At 40.8% G+C, this 21041-nt stretch overlaps 1 protein-coding gene across 4 annotated transcripts in view; it reads right to left on the reverse strand.

Annotated features, from left to right (window-relative positions):
• The window catches only part of LOC106608035 (protein EFR3 homolog B), a 74298-nt gene extending 54003 nt beyond the window's left edge, over positions 1–20295 (reverse strand). The window contains exons 1-2 of one of the 4 annotated variants that reach the window (XM_014205695.2): positions 20018–20295; positions 19181–19330 (exon numbers count right to left, since the gene is read on the reverse strand). In XM_014205695.2, the coding sequence (XP_014061170.1) occupies positions 19181–19187 (7 nt within the window). In that variant the 5' untranslated portion in view covers positions 19188–19330; positions 20018–20295. Of the gene's footprint in view, positions 1–13692; positions 14077–17729; positions 18415–19180; positions 19331–20017 lie in introns of those variants that run through there. The other 3 variants (XM_045720933.1, XM_014205693.2, XM_014205696.2) reach the window with 3 other exon arrangements.
• Positions 20296–21041: the final 746 nt, after the last annotated feature.

Consider the following 21041-nt stretch of genomic DNA (forward strand, 5'->3'; position numbering starts at 1 on the left):
GGGCGAGGTCACACGTCATCCCTGCGGTCACATCCAACCTGGATCAATATTTAGTTTTAACGCAGACGAAAGCACCGATGGTGCTTTCAAGACAACTGGGAACTCTGAAAAATATAAAAGGTCAAACCATGATGTCAGTGATCTTCAGGTCAGAACGTCGGAGCTCTAGAAGAATAGGAGAAAGTCCTCAAATACACATGTCAAGCTTATAGCTTCAAACCCCAGAAGACCCGAGGATGTAGTCACTGCCAAAGGTGCTTCAACAAAAGTACTCAGTAAAAGGGTGTGAATACTTATTTAAAATGTGATATATTTAAATGTTTTTATAAATTTGCAAAAATGTCTAAAAACTTGTTTTTGCTTTGTTATTATGGGGTATTGTATATTGCTGAGGGGATACAATGATTTAATACATTTTAGAATAAGGCTGTAACGTAACAAAATTTGGAAAAAAGGCGTGTTAATACTTTCTGAATGAGCTGTACATGAAACAAAAAAGAACACAAATAGTTTCCTGATCGTCCGTGTATATCTCGCAGATATAGGACACACACTTCAGAACAAACGTCCTTCAGATTTTTGGGGGACTATCTGTTGTTCCATGTCGTGAATCTGTTATTCAAGAACATTTCTATGGGCAAATAGCATTAAATGTTTCATAAATAAAAATATTTATTATTTTTTAATACCTTAAAGGGTCTTAAAAATTCTACATCAAATAGCTTATGATACTTGGTATGACCATCTTAAAACAATTCCATATGTTAACCCCCCCAGACGCATACCATCAGTCCAGTAAAAAAAAGCCAATTATTATGCTCACTTAGCTGTGCCTCAAGTAATACAACACATTATCTATTACCAGTGTTACCTTTGTTTTATATAATTTCAAAATGGTCTGAGAAGAACAACATTGGAAGGGCAATTCAAGCAGAGCCAATATGCAGTGATAATGTATTGGGCCTATAGCCTACTGCACAAACGTCATTGCTACAAAACTTTTTTTAATTGGTTAATGTTGCATAGTCTTAATGTTTTTGAAGACATGTTTTTTTTCATCTGAGCGGTAGATCTCGGCTTGCATTTTGACTCAGAAAGTAATCTAGAATCAGAAAAGGTTGCCGGTTTGAAATCAGTGCAGAAGGAAATGAGACAAAGAAGAGGAGATGAGACTGTAGACTATTGAGATGCAGCCCACTGGGAGCACTAGTGTGCTCTGCCTCAAAGTCTAACCTGACATGCGATACCCTGACCTTATATTCCTGCACACACTGCTGGGAGAGGGCAATTTTTTACATTTTATTTAACCAGGAAAAGCCCATTGCTACACAGGACAGAGGCTGTGATCTTTGAACTCTTTGGTAGCAGCTATGATATATCAGTTCTTACCCACAGCAGACGGAGATACAGATCTGGGTGATATATATGTATGTATGTATGTATGTATGTATGTATGTATGTATGTATGTATATATATATATACACATACATACAGTTGAAGTCAGAAGTTTACATACATTTAGGTTAGAGTAATTAAAACTCTTTTCAACCACTCCACAAATTTCTTGTTTACAAACTATAGTTTTGGCAAATCGGTTAGGACATCTACTTTGTGCATGACACAAGTAATTTTTCAACAATTGTTTACAGACAGATTATTTCACTTATAATTCACTGTATCACAATTCCAGTTGGTCAGAAGTTTACATACACGAAGTTGACTGTGCCTTTATACAGCTTGGAAAATTCCAGAAAATGATGTCATGGTTTTAGAAGCTTCTGATAGGCTAATTTACATCATTTGAGTCAATTGGAGGTTTACCTGTGGATGTATTTCAAGGCTTACCTTAAAACTCAGTGCCTCTTTGCTTGACATCATGGGAAAAATCAAAAGAAATCTGCCAAGACCTCAGAAAAATAATTGTAGACCTCCACAAGTCTGGTTCATCCTTGGGAGCAATTTCCAAACGCCTGAAGGTACCACGTTCATCTGTACAAACAACAGTACACAAGTATAAACACCATGGGACAACGCAGCCGTCATACCGCTCAGGAAGGAGACGCGTTCTGTCTCCTAGAGATGAACGTACTTTGGTGCGAAAAGTGCAAATCAATCCCAGAACAACAGTAAAGGACCTTGTGAAGATGCTGGAGGAAACAGGTACAAAAGTATCTATATCCACAGTAAAATGAGTCCTATATCGACATAACCTGAAAGGCCACTCAGCAAGGAAGAAGCCACTGCTCCAAAACCGACATCAAAAAGCCCGAGAAAGGTTTGCAACTGCACATGGGGACAAAGATTGTACTTTTTGGAGAAATGTCCTCTGGTCTGACGAAACAAAAATAGAACTGTTTAGCCATAATGACCATCGTTATGTTTGGAGGAAAAAGGGGGAAGCTTGCAAGCCAAAGAACACCATCCCAACCGTGAAGCACGGGGGTGGCAGCATCATGATGTGGGGGTGGTTTGCCGCAGGAGGGACTGATGCGCTTCACAAAATAGATGGCATCATGAGGTGGGAAAATTAGGTGGATATATTGAAGCAACATCTCAAGACATCAGTCAGGAAGTTAAAGCTTGGTCGCAAATGGGTCTTCCAAACGGACAATGACCCCAAGCATAATTCCAAAGTTGTGGAAAAATGGCTTAAGGACAACAAAGTCAAGGTATTGGAGTGGCCATCACAAAGCCTTGTGGGCAGAACTGAAAAAGCTTGTGCGAGCAAGGAGGCCTACAAACCTGACTCAGTTACACCAGCTCGGTCAGGAGGAATGGGCCAAAACTCACCCAACTTATTGTGGGAAGCTTGTGAAAGGCTACCCAAAACATTTGACCCAAGATAAACAATTTAAAGGCAATACTACGAAATACTAATTGAGTTTATGTAAACTTCTGACCCACTGGGAATGTGATGAAATAAATAAAAGTTGAAATAAATCATTCTCTCTACTATTATTCTGACATTTTACTTTTTTTAAATAAAGTGGTGATCCTAACTGACCGAAGACAGGGAATCTTTACTAGGAGTAAATGTCAGGAATTGTGAAAAACGTAGTTTAAATGTATTTGGCTATGGTGTACATAAACTTCCGACGTCAACTGTATGTATGTATGTATGTATGTATGTATGTATGTATCAGTGCATTCTGATTAGAGGTCGACCTATTAATCGGAATGGCCGATTAATTAGGGCCGATTTCAAGTTTTCATAATCAGTAATGGTATTTTTGGCCACCGATTTGACAATTATTTTGTACATTTTTTTTTATAAATATTTTTTAACCAGGCAAGTGAGTTAAGAACACATTCTTATTTTCAATGACGGCCTAGGAACGGTGGGTTAACTGCCTTGTTCAGCTTGGGGATTCAATCTTGCAACTTTACGGTTAACTAGTCCAACGCTCTAACCACCTGCTTTACATTGCACTCCACGAGGAGCCTGCCTGTTACACGAATGCAGTAAGAAGTCAAGGTAAGTTGCTAGCTAGCATTAAACTTATCTAATAAAAAACAAACAATCAACCATAATCACTAGTTAACTACACATGGTTGATGATATTACTAGTTTATCTAGCCTGTCCTGCGTTGCATATAATTGATGCGGTGCGCATTTGCGAAAAAGGACTCTCTTTGCTCCAACGTGTACCTAACCATAAACATCAATGTCTTTCTTAAAATCAATACACAAGTATATATTTTTAAAACTGCATATTTAGTTAATATTGCCTGCTAACATGAATTTATTTTAACTAGGGAAAATGTGTCACCTCTGCAACAGAGTCAGGCTATATGCAGCAGTTTGGGCCGCCTGGCTCGTTGCGAACTGTGAAGACTATTTCTTCCTAACAAAGACAGCCAACTTCGCCAAACGGGGGATGATTTAACAAAAACGCATTTGCGAAAAAAAGCACAATCGTTGCACGACTGTACCTAACCATAAACATCAATGCCTTTCTTAAAATCAATACACAGAAGTATATATTTTTAAACCTGCATATTTAGCTAAAAGATATCCAGATTAGCAGGCAATATTAACCAGGTGAAATTGTGTCACTTCTCTTCCGTTCATTGCACGCAGAGTCAGGGCATATGCAACAGTTTGGGCCGCCTGGCTCGTTGCGAACTAATTTGCGAGAATTTTACGTAATTATGACATAACATTGAAGGTTGTGCAATGTAACAGGAATATTTAGACTTATGGATGCCACCCGTTAGATAAAATACGGAACGGTTCCATATTTCATTGAAAGAATAAACGTGATAGTTTCCGGATTCGACCATATTAATGACCTAAGGCTCGTATTTCTGTGTGTTATTATGTTATAATTAAGTCTATGATTTGATAGAGCAGTCTGACTGAGCGATGGTAGGCACCAGCAGGCTCGTAAGCATTCATTCAAAACAGCACTTTCGTTTTGCCAGCAGCTCTTCGCTGTGCTTCAAGCATTGCGCTGTTTATGACTTCAAGCCTATCAACTCCCAAGATTAGGCAGGTGTAACCCATGTGAAATGGCTAGCTAGTTAGCAGGTGCGCGCTAATAGCGTTTCAAACGTCACTCGCTCTGAGACTTGGAGTAGTTGTTTCCCTTGATCTGCATGGGTAACGCTGCTTCGAGGGTGGCTGTTGTCGATGTGTTCCTGGTTCAAGCCCAGGTAGGAGCGAGGAGAGGGACGGAAGCTATACTGTTACACTGGCAATACTAAAGTGCCTATAAGGACATCCAATAGTCAAAGGTATATGAAATACAAATCGTATAGAGAAAAATAGTCCAATAATTCCTAAAATAACTACAACCTAAAACTTCTTACCTGGGAATATTGAAGACTCATGTTAAAAGGAACCACCAGCTTTCATATGTTCCCATGTTCTGAGCAAGGAATTTAAATGTTAACTTTCTTACATGGCACATATTGCACTTTTATTTTCTTCTCCAATACTTTGTTTTTGCATTATTTAAACCAAATTGAACATGTCTCATTATTTATTTGAGGCTAAATTGATTTTATTGATGTATTATATTAAGTTAAAATAAGTGTTCATTCAGTATTGTTGTAATTGTCATTATTACAAATAAAATAAAAAATATTTAAAAAAAGAACAAATCGGCCGATTAATCGGTATCGGCTTTTTTGGTCCTCTAATAATCGGTATCGGCGTTGAAAAATCATAATCGGTCAACCTCTAATTCTGATACTCCTCATACTTTTGTCATTCGTGTGAGAAAGAGAGAGATTGGGGGGAGGTAGAGAGGAAGAGGGGGATAGAGAGAGCTGGAGAGGGGTTGAAAGAAGGATAGAGAGCAGGAATGAGGGAGACAAAAATAGACAAATGGAAGAAGAGAAAGAGAGAGACAGATACCTAACCTGAAGAGAAATACATGGACTTAGTACAGACAGACAGGGAGGGAATGTCATCAACAGCTCTTCTCGTTGTCTTATCTGCACCTGCTGTCACAAAGCTGCTCTGTGATTTTCCAAAGACACGTGGCCTGCAAATGCGAGCAAGTATACCCTAGTGCCCATCAGCACTTTATCCTGCTATCAATATCAGGAAATAGAGAGCTTCTAAATCTTTCCGTGGCTGTGCGTGTGCGTGTACATGGTCTCCAAAGCCTTATCCATCTGCTACTTCAACAGAACTCACTCCCCTGCGTGAGATTGATTGCACTCTGCTATGTGTACGTCTTTAAATGTGTGTGTGTGTGTGTGTGTGTGTGTGTGTGTGTGTGTGTGTGTGTGTGTGTGTGTGTGTGTGTGTGTCTGAAGTCGACCATGTGAACTGGCGCTGAGCTGGAGCGGAGCGTGCCCAATTTGACTGGAGCGTGGAGCGAGATTCCCAAAGGACGGAGCCTCGGCCTTCTCGCCCGCTCCAATTTCACGCCAGTAGCGCTCACTTCACGAGCTCAGGCATGCCCACCCCAGCACGCATTTGTAGTCTACTTGTGTGCTGCTATAGCTACTGTCATGGAGTTTGCTAAATATTTTCATAAAGAAACTGATAAAACACACAGGTGCTAAATCAAGGTGACTTACAAAGATGAGGACCAAGAGCAAGAGAGGGAGTGCAGTGATGTAGTGTCCACAATTAAAGAATCATTATGGAATCTGAAGACACTTATCAAATCAAATGTTATTTGTCACAAGCGCCGAATGCAATAGGTGTAGACCTCAGTAAAATGCTTACTTACAAGCCCTTAAGAAAAATAAGTGTTAACTGCATTGTTGGTTAAGTATTTACTAAATAAACTGAAGTTAAAAAAAATCTATAATTAACAATAAAATAACAGTAACGAGGCTAGATACAGGGGGTACCGTTAGAGTCAATGTGCAGTAATATGTACATGTAGGTAAAGTGACTATGCATAGACAATTAACAGAGTAAATTAACAGCCATTTAATTAGCTGTTCAGGAATCTTAAGGCTTGGGGGGAAAAAAAACAAAAAACAAAACACCTAGACTGCCACCGCCTGGTGTAGAGGTCCTGGATGACAGGAAGCTTGGCCCGAGTGACATACTGGGCCGTACACACTACCTTCTGTAGTGCCTTGCGGTCGGAAGCCGAGCAATTGCCATACCAGGCAGTGATGCAACCAGTCAAGATGTTCTCGATGGTGCAGCTGTAGAACCCCTTGAGGATCTGATGACACATGCCAAATCTTTTCAGTCTCCTGAGGGGGAAATAGGCATTGTCGTGCCCTTTTCACGACTGTCTTGGTGTGTTTGGACTAGTGGTCGACCGATTATGATTTTTCAATGCCGATGCCGGTGCCGATTATTGGAGGGCCAAAAAAGCCGATACCGATTAATCAGACGTGTTTATTTGTTTATAATAATGATAATTACAACAATATTGAATGAACACTTATTTTAACTTAATATATTACATCAATAAAATCAATTTAGCCTCAAATAAATAATGAAACATGTTCAATTTGGTTTAAATAATGCTAAAAGAAAAGTGTTGGAGAAGAAAGTAAAAGTGAATATGTGCCATGTAAAAAAGCTAAGGTTTAAGTTCCTTGCTCAGAACATGGGAACATATGAAAGCTGGTGGTTCCTTTTAACATGAGTCTTCAATATTCCCAGGTAAGTTTTAGGTTGTAGTTATTATAGGAATTATAGGACTATTTCTCTCTATATGATTTGTATTTCATATACCTTTGACTATTGGATGTTCTTATAGGCACTTTAGTATTGCCAGTGTAACAGTATAGCTTCCGTCCCTCTCCTCGCTCCTACCTGGGCTTGAACCAGGAACACATCGACAACAGCCACCCTCGAAGCAGCGTTACCCATGCAGAGGAGGGGAAACAACTACTCCAAGTCTCAGAGTGAGTGATGTTTGAAACACTATTAGCGTGCACCCGGCTAACTAGCTAGCCATTTCACATTGGTTACACCAGCCTAATCTTGGGAATTGACAGGCTTGAAGGGGTGGGTATAATTTGTGGAACGTTCCAACAGGAATCTGTTCCAAAAAACGTAAAGTAAAAGGTTGCCAACCAACAACGCATACAAAGTAGCAACGCATACAAACCTAGCTAACTAGCTGCCAAATAGGCATCAACTCACCACGTAGCTTATTCTTAATGTTTGTCTATAGGCAACCAGAGTGAGGACAGACATTTTTCTGAATAAACGTGATGAGTGAAAAACGCAATGAAATAGACCACTCACTACCCGGTATCTTATTCTGCCGCTATACAACTTCGTATGCGTTGTTTTTTGGCAACCTTGTTATTTACGAAGTTTTTGGAATAGATTCCTGTTGGAACGTTCCACAAATTATACCCACCCGGTTTGAAGTCATAAACAGCTTGAAACACAGCGAAGAGCTGCTGGCAAAACGCACGAAAGTGCTGTCTGAATGAATGCTTACGAGTTATGTTATGTCAATGTTATGTCATAATTACGTAAAATTCTGGCAAATTAGTTCGCAACGAGCCAGGCGGCCCAAACTGTTGCATATACCCTGACTCTGCGTGCAATGAACGCTAGAGATGTGACACAATTTCATGTTAGCAGGCAATATTAACTAAATATGCAGGTTTAAAAATATATACTTGTTTATTGATTTTAAAGAAAGGCATTGATGTTTATGGTTAGGTACATTGGTGCAACGACAGTGCTTTTTTCGCAAATGCGCTTGTTAAATCAACACCCGTTTAACGAAATAGGCTACGATTCAATGATAAATTAACAGGCACCGCATCGATTATATGCAACGCAGGACACGTTAGATAAACTAGTAATATCATCAACCATGTGTAGTTAACTAGTGATTATGTTAAGATTGATAGTTTTTTATAAGATAAGTTTAATGCTAGCTAGCAACTTACCTTGGCTTCTTGCTGCCCTCGCGTAACAGGTAGTCAGCCTGCCATGCAGGCTACTCGTGCGTTGGATTGGATTAGTAACCGGAAGGTTGCAAAAACAAATCCCCGAATCCCCCCTGAACAAGGCAGTTAACCCCCGTTCCTAGGCCGTCATTGAAAATAAGAATGTGTTCTTAATCTGACTTGCCTAGTTAAATAAAAGGTGTAAAAAAATTAAAATGTCCCCCCCAAAAATTAAAAATAATAAATCGGTGCCCAAAAATACCGATTACCGATTGTTATGAAAACTTGAAAATCGGCCCTAATTAAATCGGCCATTCCGATTAATCGGTCGACCTCTAGTTTGGACCATGATAGTTTGTTGGTGATGTTGACACCAAGGAACTTGAAACACTCAACCTGCTCCACTACAGCCCCGGCGATAAAAATGGGGGCGGACTCAACCCTCCTTTTCCTGTAGTCCAGGATCATCTCCTTTGCCTTGAGCACGTTGAGGGAGAGGTTTTTATCCTGGCACCACTCTGCCAGGTCTCTGACTTCCTCCGTATAAGGCCGTCTCATCGTTGTCGGTGATCAGGCTTACCACTTGTGTCATCAGCAAACTTAATAATGGTGTTGGAGTCGTGCTTGGCCATGCAGACATGGGTGAACAGGGACTACGGGAAGGGACTGAGCACACACCCCTGAGGGTCCCCCGTGTTGAGGATCAGCGTGGCAGCATGGGAGGTATTTAGTCCCAGGCCCTTAGCTTAGTGATGAGCATTGAGGGCACTATGGTGTTGAACGCTGAGCTGTAGTAAATTAATAGCATTCTCACATAGGTGTTCCTTTTTTCCAGGTGGGAAAGGGCGTTGTGGAGTGCAATAAAGATTGCATCATCTGTGGATCTGTTGGGGCGGTATGTATGCTCACAGTACACGTCCTGGTAATCCAGCCGGCCCTGAATGTTGACCTGTTTACTCACATCGGCTACGGGGAGCGTGATCACACAGTTGTCCGGAACAGCTGGTGCTCTCATACTTGCTTCAGTGTTGCTTGCCTCGAAGCGCGCAATCCCGAAAGCATGATGGTTCGCTTACGTGCACATGCTAAAAGAAAGGAACAAGGTGGGTAGATAACTAAGTGTGTGTCATTGTAGCAAAGTATTTATAAACAAAAAATTTGATCTCTGAAACGTTTAGTTTATTTTCCTTCTATTATCTATATAACAGGCCATAATAGATTTTGGTCCAATAGGCCTGGCCTATTCCCACGTTCAAGGAGCTTTCCGTTTTGATTAGGTTATTTTGCCTAAAAACCTTTAGGCCTATGTATTATTATTATTCCCCCCCCTTCTCTGCCCAGAGTGTCCAAAAGGGTGTTTAGCATCCCCAGTGGCTCTGCCAGTGTAGAGAGGATATGAGCATGAAGCCACAGACTGGCCAAACTCGTGTTTCTAAAAATGAATTCAAAAAGGCAATAAGTCATTTTTTTGTTTAACTTGTATTTAATTCTAAGTCACAGAGTACAGTATAAGCACAATTTATAGAATTATTTAAAATAACGAAATGTTGTTTAAATGCTGAGCGCTTTAGGTCCCTACCAGCCTATTGTGTCGCACTCGCAAATGCTTCAATGTATTTCTTTGCAGGCTATAGCCTTGAAAGAAAAGACAAATAATTCATTTTTGTTCCTCCTTAGGCTCCCTGTCTGGCTCCTGACCGATTTAGAGTGTTTATATGCCATTTAATATGACATGTAGCCAATTTGAAATGATATTCGCTTCTTAAAAATTCACTTTTTCATGTTTATTCAAATATTTTTAATTCAAATCCACATGGTTTGGTTTCAATAATTAAAAATCAATTGGTAGGTCCAGGTAGTCACAAAAATAAATGGGTGTTGGTTAAACTGTGATTTTAATGAATGGAGCGAATTTGGAGCAGGAGTTTTTTTTCTTGCGAGAACGGAACGTTTTTTAGCAGAGCGGTAGGAAAGGACATTGAGCGCCAGAGCAGAGCAATGAGCAGGATTTCCAACCGCTCACATGGTCTGGTGTGTGTGTGGCAGGCCCATGTCCTGAGAAGTATCGTGACCAAATGACGTCATCACACACTCCCTACCTACTGTGCTCAGCACGCTTCACTGTAACCTGTGCATACTGCAAAGATAATCCAGCACATTATTGTATGCTACATGCACAGCAATCATATACACACACTGTGCTCTGCTCACCATGATGGTTAAAAGCAGGGAGCCTTCAGGGCCATTACATAAGGGGGGAGGGGGGGGGATAGAGAGAGAGAGAGAGACATACCACTTCTTGCTATTTTTATCAGCACAGAGAGCAACCAAACGTCACTAAATTTACAGCCCCACCCACAGGCACAGACCAAGTAGAAGAGAATATAATGGTCTGTAGCTCCAGTCTCTGTTAAAGTCATTAATAGGAAATAGAGACAGAGTACCATTGAGTGCCACTCAGGCCACACAGACGGACACAGAAACACGAGAGCCTCCGTCACTGTTTGACTTAGACTTCAGTGTGGCTTTTGACATTAATCGATCAAAGTCTGCTGCTGGAAAAACTTGTGTTATGGCTTTACACCGTCTGCTATAATGTGGATAAAGAGTTACTTGTCTAACAGAACACAGAGGGTGTTCTTTAATGGAAGTCTCTCAAATATCATCCAGTTAGAATTAGGAATTCCCCAGGGCAGCTGTTTAGGCCCCTTGCTTTTTTCAATTTCTACTAAGGACATGCCACTGACTGAGTAAAGCCAGAGTGTCTATGTATGCGGGTGACTCAACACTATACACGTCAGCTACTACAGTGACTGAAATGACTGCAACACTCAAAGAGCTGCAGTTAGTTTCAGAGTGGGTGGCAAGGAATAAGTTAGCCCTAAATATTTCTTAAACTAAAAGCATTGTATTTGGAACAAAACTCACTAAACATAAACTAAATATTGTAATAAATAATGTCTAAATTGAGCAAGTTGAGATGACTAAACTGCTTGGAGTAACCCTAGATTGTAAACTGTCATGGTCAAAATATATTGATGCAGTAGTAGCTAAGATAGGGAGAAGTCTGTCTATAATAAAGCGATGCTCTGCCTTAACAACACCATCAACAAGGCAGGTCCTACAGGCCCTAGTTGTCGCACCTTGCCTACTGTTCAGTCGTGTGGTCAGGTGCCACAAAAAAAGGACTTAGCAAAATTGCAATTGGCTCAGAACAGGGCAGCACGGCTGGTCCTTGGATGTTCACAGAGAGCTAATATTAATAATATGCATGTCAATCTCTCCTGGCTGAAAGTTGCGGAGAGAATCTTCATAACTACTTTTATTTATGAGAGGTATTGACATGTTGAATGCGCCGAGCTGTCTGTCTAAACTACTGGCACATAGCTCGGACACCCATGCATACCCCACAAGAGGTCTCTTCACAGTCCCCAAGTCCAGAACAGACTATGGGAGGCACACAGGACTACATGGAACTCTATTCCACATCAAGTAACTGACGCAAGCAGTAAAATTAGATATAAAAATAAAAAAAACACCTTATGGAACAGCGGGGACTGTGAAGCAACACAAACATTGGCGCACACACACACACACGGATTTAGTGCTGTAGATATGTGGTAGTGGTGGAGTAGGGGCCTGAGGGCACACAGTGTGTTGTGAAATCTGTGAATGCATTGTAATGTTTTTAAAATTGTTTAACTGCCTTAATTGTGCTGGACCCCAGGAAGAGTAGCTGCTGCTTTGGTAGCAGCTAATGGGGATCCATAATCAATACAACATACTATCACTAGCAGACATTTCCACAGCCAAACACACACACCCCGATCGTAAAGAAGATCACAGAACATACTGCACACCTCCAATTCACTGAACGTGTCAAATGCTGTGTGGGTGAGAGAAAACATGCTGGATGAGCACAGTCCCTACTCTGAGCACAGCTAAACACGACACAATATCATTAGGCTATATGTACGTCACTCATCATACCTATCAGTTAAACTATGTACCTTCGGACTTGCATGAACATGATCCATACAGCTCTATAGTGTACAGTAATGCACTGAACTGAATGTGAGCGCAAAGAGAAGACTCTGCATGTGGCATTCATACCACAGCTAAATGAATGGCAACATATTGAAGCACTATTGGAAAGAATGAAAAACATCCTGTATTAGCTAAATTAACAGTGGATAGCCGTTCATTTAGCTAATGGACCAACATCAATACAGTAATTTAGCTCAATAAACAACAGCCTCCTGGAACATAACAACCTCCACACACACACACACACACACGTCAATAGCCAGTGTGTGTGGTTGAAAGGCAAAATGCCATATTAGCAGTACAGCTAGTAGGGCATGGAAATTGCCAGGGACCTAAAGATTCCATATTATCATGATACGATATGTATCGTGATTCTCATGATTCTATATGTATCGCAATTTGATACTGCGATTTTATAGCGATTCGATGTTCCAAACACATTGCTCACCATATGTCTGTTGCAGAGGGACAAGAGAGCATGAGAAAACAAGTTGTATTCATCAGTCAGGGAAATACATAAAAGTGCAAACTATTTAAAAAGAAGATGGAGAATAATACCAGAGTTTTGGCTCAGGTTCAGCAGACTAGACTAGCTAGTGCTCATATACATATATTATTTAGTTTTTTATCAATACTTGGAGTCAAAGTACCAATATAATACTGTCCAAAAATAATATTGCGATAGATAACTATGCATTTTTTCCCTGATCGTTCAGCAGGGTTGACTGTGTTAGGCTATTACACACACACAAACATGTACTAGTCTAGTGCAATAAGAGTGTGTATTACACACAAACATGTATTAGTCTAGTGCAATAAGAGTGTGTATTACACACAAACATGTATTAGTCTAGTGCAATAAGAGTGTGTATTACACACAAACATGTATTAGTCTAGTGCAATAAGAGTGTGTATTACACACAAATATGTCAATATACTATAGAGGACCAGCAGACGTATACAACTTCAGGGACAGTATAAGATGATAAGCAGCAACTTACATAGTTCACCTAGAACGTACATGATCAGACACAGCTGGACACCTCTTCAGTACCACCACAACACTACAGTTAACGCTATTAGAGTACTATATTTTATACGGTTCCATATGCATACAAGTCACATACTAGTCTACATACATAAGATATCCTACAGACTGTCCAGAGCAGTGACCATTACTGGGAAGATAAGAAACCATGGAATTTAGAGAATGTAGGAAAACTGGCTCAACAGAGGATGATTGACATTGCGCAGTTGCACACACACACAGAGAGAGAGAAAAGGATACTTGGCATTCTTACCATACATCGATCACGACGCTGACGCGTTTCACTATCTGCCTGCAGCCTCTCTGATGCGGTCACGGTTATTCACACACACACACACACAGACACACTGCTGTTCAAACAAGACACCGAAAAATACACACACACACACACACACACACACACACACACAGTGTTCTCTGGGATTAATACATATGTGCACGGTCATATACAAACACAGTCTTGTAGGCTCACAAGCTTGCTCCCTGCAATAAAAATGCACACACACACATACGCACGCATGTACGAGAAGGCTGACAGACAGAATCAGCGAGAAGCGTGTTGCGATGACCTTGGATTTTCCCGTTTGCGCTCCCAATCGCTCAGTCTCAAGAGAATGACGCTGATTTCACACACACGCACACACACCTCCCATCCAATCACAATTCACACACAAGAGAGAGAAAGCGAGAGAGGGAAAGAGAGAGAGAGGGGGGGGGGAAACAGCTCTGCACCTACAGGGGTTGTGAGGAAGAAACCCTCCACCCACTCACTCTTCTGCTCCCTCGCTCCCTCTCTTCGCCCGCATCACCCCCCCTCATCCACCATCAGTCTTTCCATTTCCTCACTTACAGAAACCCAGCTTAAAACCCCAAAGAGCAAGCAATGCAAATGTAGAAGCAACGCAGATAGTCTATTATTGAACATGCAACTCCTGTAATGAAGCCGCTAATAAAACATCATTTTCAAACATTTACCAAAATGCAATTCTCAGGAAAACACAGTTGTAAACAGAACACCTAACGCGAGCGGTTCTGGGATAGAGATAAACATCTCCATTAGAAACTCCCTTAGGGATCTCATAGCAACAACTAGGATGGGTTGCTAATATGACTAGGATTGTGCCTTTGGCTTCTGGACAACGTAAGAAAGTTTATATGAAAACCAATAGAACAGGAGAGAAATCTTGGTTAATGGCATGGGGAAGTATTTTTAGAATAATTGCTTCCACGTTTCTATGGTTGGATTTTGACTAGACTACTTTGAAGCAAGGTAAGACACGCCTCATCATTTGAAGTAAAGTAAAACATTCAGGTTTCAAACAATTATACTGCCTCAAGCTGACATTGTAGTGGTGGGTGATGCACTGACTGCCTGCCTATCATTGTCTATAACCCATGGCGCTCTTTAATTACGAGTTCAGATAGAGAAATAAAAATAGTAGCCCTTTTTAAATTGTGGCCATCAAAACAGTAAACACGGGATTGCATTTAGAATTGTTATTTGTTGCGCATTGACCAGGCTTATAAAAGCACGTTTCACTCCATTACCAGCTTTTTGAGGAGCTACTCTCGCGCTGTCTGACATGTGGTAAGTTATTCCGCTCCTCAAACTAGGCTCTGCATGCTGTGTGTGTGTAATTACCAAGACACATGAAGACTAGGGATGCACGATATATCGGTGAACATATCGGAATCAGACAATATTAGCTAAAAATGCCAACATCGGTATTGGCCGGTGTCTAGTTTAATGCCCCAATGTGCAAAACCAATGTCAAAGCTGACGTGCATACCTATATAACGTAGGTACATGAGGTAATGACGCCACATAAAATGTTGCGCTATATGTGCAACACAGCATTCCTAACCTAGCCCACAATGTCTGCTGTGTGGATCGAGCAGTTAACAAGTCGAGCAGTCATTTGAAAGAGGAACAAAATTTCAGCGAGCCAACTCAAAAGGTGAAATCGATTAAAGCCAAGATAATGGAATTAATTTCCCTTGACAATCTACCGTTCTCTGTCGTGGGTGATGTTGGCTTTCGCCGACTGGTCGAGCACCGGTACACACCACCAAGTGCGCTGTTTCAGATGTTGCCCTACCGGAGTTACACAGTAATGGCGTCACTGCTATTAGCTTCACGACATACATACTACGGAACGCCGTTTGGGTCTTTGCATGTCAAAAAAGATACAGTAGCACTGTCAAAGCTGTACAAAAAAAGTCTGCAAAAAAGCAACACCGGCCACGAACGATGTGTTTACAATACCGCGTTGGTAATAAAGCATTATTTGTTTGACCGCAACTTCTGGGGTAGCTAGCTTTAGCTTGGTACCTAGCTAGCACCAATACAACCAGCCTGAAAACAATGACCAGTAGAACCTTCAGTCATTTTCATTATTCTTAGCAATGATTTAGGAATCCTTGTAAGTATTAGCTAGGTTGCCACTTGTTGTTCACCTATTGAAATTGAACTTCAATTCATGAAAATAAATAGCTAGTCAGCAACTTAACCCTGTTTCCCAAAGCTAACATTATAAGCAGCCAGCTAGCTTCATCTGGCTAGTAAGGCTCGACCGCACTGGGTTGTGTTGTGAAGCTAGCCACAATAAGGATTAGGCACAATAGTGGAATTTGAGGTTTGCCGTCAAAATAAAAGTATGTCATTGACAGTAATGCAAATGAATACAAATCGCAGAATTATGCTATACTTTTATTTTGAAGGCTAACCGCAAAGTCCACTATTGTGGCTAAACCTTATTGTGGCTAGCTTCACATAGATGGGTCCGACCACCATTAGTCAAATAAGAACTGTCTTATAAATTAGGGTTATTTTAGTTGATGACACCTAGCTATATAGTTAGCTAGCTAACTATAGCTACTGAAACAGATGTGTTATTTGACACGTCAATTAGTGTTATTTTATCTTTTTTGACACGCAAAGACCCAAACAGCGTTCCATAGAAATCTTGGTTGAGAATGAAACGACTGAACAAATGAACAACGAAACAGCACATCAAGTAAGTGAAAGAAATAGGTTTTGATTATGCTTTACTGGTAATGGGGACATACGTAAATGCCAACAAAATAACTTTTTGGTCAGTGTGGTGTAACCTTAATTTAACTAGGCAAGTCAGTTAAGAACAAATTCATATTTACAATGACGGCCCGGACGAAGCTGGGAAAATTGTGCGCCGCACTATGGGACTCCCAATCACGGCCGGATGTGATACAGCCTGGATTCGAACCAGGGACTGTAGTGACGCCTCTTGCATTGAGATGCAGTGCCTTAGACCGCTGCGTCCGTGTGTATGTTAACTATTTAACTGTACTAGAATGCTTAAAAGGCCATTAAAATTGTGAATATCGGTATCGTTTTTTTTATGGCAAGGAAAATATCGGATATCGGTCAAATGTCATATCGGTGCATCACTAATGAGGACTAATGAAAATACACATTCGCCAATTTAATTCCACTAAATTATGACAATTAACCAATAGACCGATAAGCATGACCAGTCAAATGTATTTTGGGCGGTTAACCGATTAACATGCTTTTTACATTTATATCACAAACCATTTTTTACAAAATCATGATGAAAGTGGCCATTTTAAGCCTTTGAAGACCTACAGCATAGTCCTTATAGTGTGCTCTCAAATATGGAGTGTCTAGATTCTGAAATACTATTTCTCAAATACATTTGTATGAATGTCTCAAAACAACCCTTTTTGATTTAGCTTTTTTGTCTTCTTTTTTTACATTATATTGTTTGAAACAATATACTCTTCAGACACACAACATTTCCAGAGTGGCACTCTGGTTCTTTTAATGATATGACCTATTTTTCTTTTACATAGAAATGTATATTATAGGTTATAAACCAATCACAGCCCTCTTTAGGATTGCACATTCAGCAAATCACCAGCACAGGGAGTTCCCTTTGAATCCATTTACCATTCACTGTGTTGGCGGTGCTCATAAAATGGATCAGAACTTCAAAATTAGCAGAGAGCCCACTCTGGAAATGTGATGCACTTGTAGAGTTTACTGTTCCAAACAATACGTCTTAAAATTAACAGATTCAAAAAGGGTAATTTTGAGATATATTAATATTGTACCAACATTTTTTTTTAACTGCCCAAGTAAACAAGAAGAGAGTGAGTGTGGAAAAAGGCTGAGCCACAGTGAAACAAAAAGACAGTTGTAGGAGGAGAGAAGTGGGAAGAGAATAGAGGAACAGAGAAACAGAGAGACAGACACAGAGACAGCGAGGTGGAGATGGGACCTCTTACCCCTGCCAACGCGATGATCCAGGAGGAAACGACAGTCCAGTGTCAGCCTCCGAGAGGCCGGGACTTCGGGCACAGGCAGGGGCATGGTGGGTACACACACACACACCGGCTCACACACACTCAAGCACACAGCCAGTCTCTCACACACAGAAGCAAATTCTCGCACAAAAACACACACTGATACGCTGGAACACATTCAAACACATAGGCTAGGCTATATAAAATCAAGTTCCAATGACATGACAAAATAATTACTCACTAGTCTTGCATACAAATCAGTCCTGTCGTAAATCTACACAACCGCTCAGAGCCTCAAACAAGCCTGTAGTGACACTGACAACACTAACTAAAGACTGTTCATTTCTTAACACAGAAACACACATATCCATAACCCACCTTGTCAAATCCTTAACACATGGATTGACCACTAACAACACGCCCTTCACACATACGCACCAGCTTAAACCTCAGCAACAAAACACCACACACACACCCTCCATACAGCTCCAACCAATGTGAAGAATTTCACAGAAACACACTCACACAGCCCTTATGGCCTCTGCCGAAGACAACTTGTGTCTCCCTCAGAGTCTCTGTCCTGTGTTTCTTCTTCAGCTAGTGGAGGAGCTAACTGAGAGAACAGCCTGGGTGCCTTGGCTTTCAGTGCACTATGAGATTAGCGATTAGCCCCTTCTATAGCTGCTCTGCCTCCCTCTCTATCCCTCTCTCATTAATAAACATCTCACTAACACAATGGGCTTCACTATCCACCCTCTGTCTCTCTGTGTGAGAAAGAGAGGGAGGGAGAGAGAACAAGCTGCATTGCTTGCTGTTTGGGGTTTTAAGATGGGTTTCTGTATAGCACTGTGACATCTGCTGATAAAAAAATGAAGGCCTTTTTACATTTAACTAGGCAAGTCAGTTAAGAACAAATTCTTATTTACAAAGACGGCTTTCGGGGAACAGTGGGTTAACTGCCTTGTTCAGGGGCAGAACAACATATTTTTACCTTGTCAGCTCAGGGATTCGATCTAGCAACCTTTTGGTTACTGGCCCAACACTCTAACCACTAGGCTACCTGCCGCCCCTCATAAATACATTTGATTGATTGATCAGAGAGGCAGCCTTTCAGCTACTTGGCGATAGGTTTGCCAGCAGACACCAACGCTGGGGAAACGTCTGGAAAATGATCTTTGCATACACTGAACTTGGACACACACAGACACAAATACATACACACTAATACACACACAACCTAGCACATAAGAGGGACAGGGGCACCTCCTTGAGTGATTCACTGAAGACTTTGATTAAGCAGCTCAGGGACTTTTCAGCCTCTGCAGCAGTTCAGCTTAGAAATGACCTCCACTGCATTCAGGATGCATAACCCTCTTGTGTACTACAGTATTAAAGCTATTGGGTAAATTGCGTAAATTGCAGATATTGCTTACCTGTCATGTTCAATATTCGTCACCAGGCGTCGTTGTTCTCTACGAGCTTGTTCTGTGTAATTCAGTGTAGAGGTTTAGTTGGGAGAGACCCCCAAAGTAATGCTTTTCCGGGGGCAGACACAAAAGGAAAACCGCAGGATATCCTTAGGCCTGTGAAAAATGTTGTTAGGTTAGCTAGTAGCTAGGTTGTACAGTTGGCACATTAGGCAACTACTGTAAGGAAATTATTGTTAAACATTTGCTAGATGACAATCTGCCTTCTCAGTCCATAGGCTGTTTACACATGCAAATTCTCACTGATGAACTGTCAGCTAAGCTAGTTAGCAGTTACTCTAACTGGTAACGTTAACCCATGTGTAGCTAGCTAGCATTTTAACAAGTAGTCTGGCCAGATAGCTAGATTATGATTAACTATAACCAACCACTTTATTAGCTAACTATCTGACAGCATATTCGCTTGCAAAACAATTAACGTCAGATAGCTAACATATATTGACACATACACTAGCTAGATAACGTTATCTAGCTAGCTAGATGCTGATGCTAGCCATCATTTGTCAGTTAGCTAATAATTTCCCCTCTTGACACCAAGTAATTAGTTAATATCAAAGACAGTACAGTAGGTTTGGAAACTCTGCTAATATTGTTAACGTCAATTTGCAAGCATCACGTTATTTTAGCAGTAGTTTGCTTAGCTTGCCACAACAACAGCATTCACACATTTGGCTAGCTAGGTAACGTTAGCTAGTTAATAACGTTAGCTCGAGCTGGCTCATTGAATCACTCAAAGACAACTACAATTGTGAATGAAGAAGTGGTCGTAAAAAACGTTCTCACCGTGGGTTGACTTGAGATCATGAAATTGATGACTAGCCGAAAAGTATCCCTTGTCTATCTTGCTAGCTAGCTACCACTTTAAACCCCCCGTGGCCTGAATTTGAAGAAGGGTCCACCCAGTTCATCGTGTCAGACAAAGTGTAGTCAAATTCTGTATACATCCTTTCCCCAAACCGCCACGCACGCTCGAGCTTAGTTTACAAGAACAACGTGCACTTATTGGAGCAGCATCCTTGACATTCTTGACAGATGTTTTCAAGCCATAAATGGCTTTTTACAACAAAAGTGTAAGCTACATTGATAATAATGTAGATATTTAGCTAGCTGTATTATCCTGCAGCCTAACTAAGCATATTATTCGTTAGTTTTTTCTTGAACTTCTATAATTGTCTATCATAATATTTAGGACAAGAAAAATGCAATTGCTTTAGTTAATCTAATATTTATTTGGGCTGAACCAATAAAATGTGTATATGTCTGACTATGGACTGAATACTTAAGTACTGTATCTTCACTGGACCTTGGATGATGCACCACCTCACTGACGGTACCTTGATTGTTATTCCAGCTGGGGGCAGTAGTGGGTTCAGCTGCTGCTGGTCTTGCTGCTCTGCGCTCTGCTTCTTCTTCTTTTGCTTAATGGCGTTTGCAACAATTATATGTTCATTCCGCTACCTACAGGATAATAAGGATCCAAAAAGGGGAAAAATGCGGGGTAAAAATATCGAATAAATAAAAAAAAAGTCCATACAAACTATCTGTAACGAAATGTTAATTCATCTAAATCAGCCTGCTTTTCTGTTTTAATCAGGTCCCTACACAGGCTCAGGATCCTGGGATGGCGGGTGTAATATTTGTGTTGTGGAGAAAATTACCGCGAGTAATTACCGGGAGACGGGAGTCGTTTATTGTCGTTTAGTAAGAACATTTCGTGCCCTACAGCTCCCGGGCCAATAGCGCGCATGTGCACTTCTATTAGGCGTTGTAACATAACTGCCTTAATGCATTACTGCTTAGTAACAGC

Source organism: Salmo salar, chromosome ssa06 (genome assembly GCF_905237065.1).
Source record: "Salmo salar chromosome ssa06, Ssal_v3.1, whole genome shotgun sequence".
Taxonomy (NCBI): domain Eukaryota; kingdom Metazoa; phylum Chordata; class Actinopteri; order Salmoniformes; family Salmonidae; genus Salmo; species Salmo salar.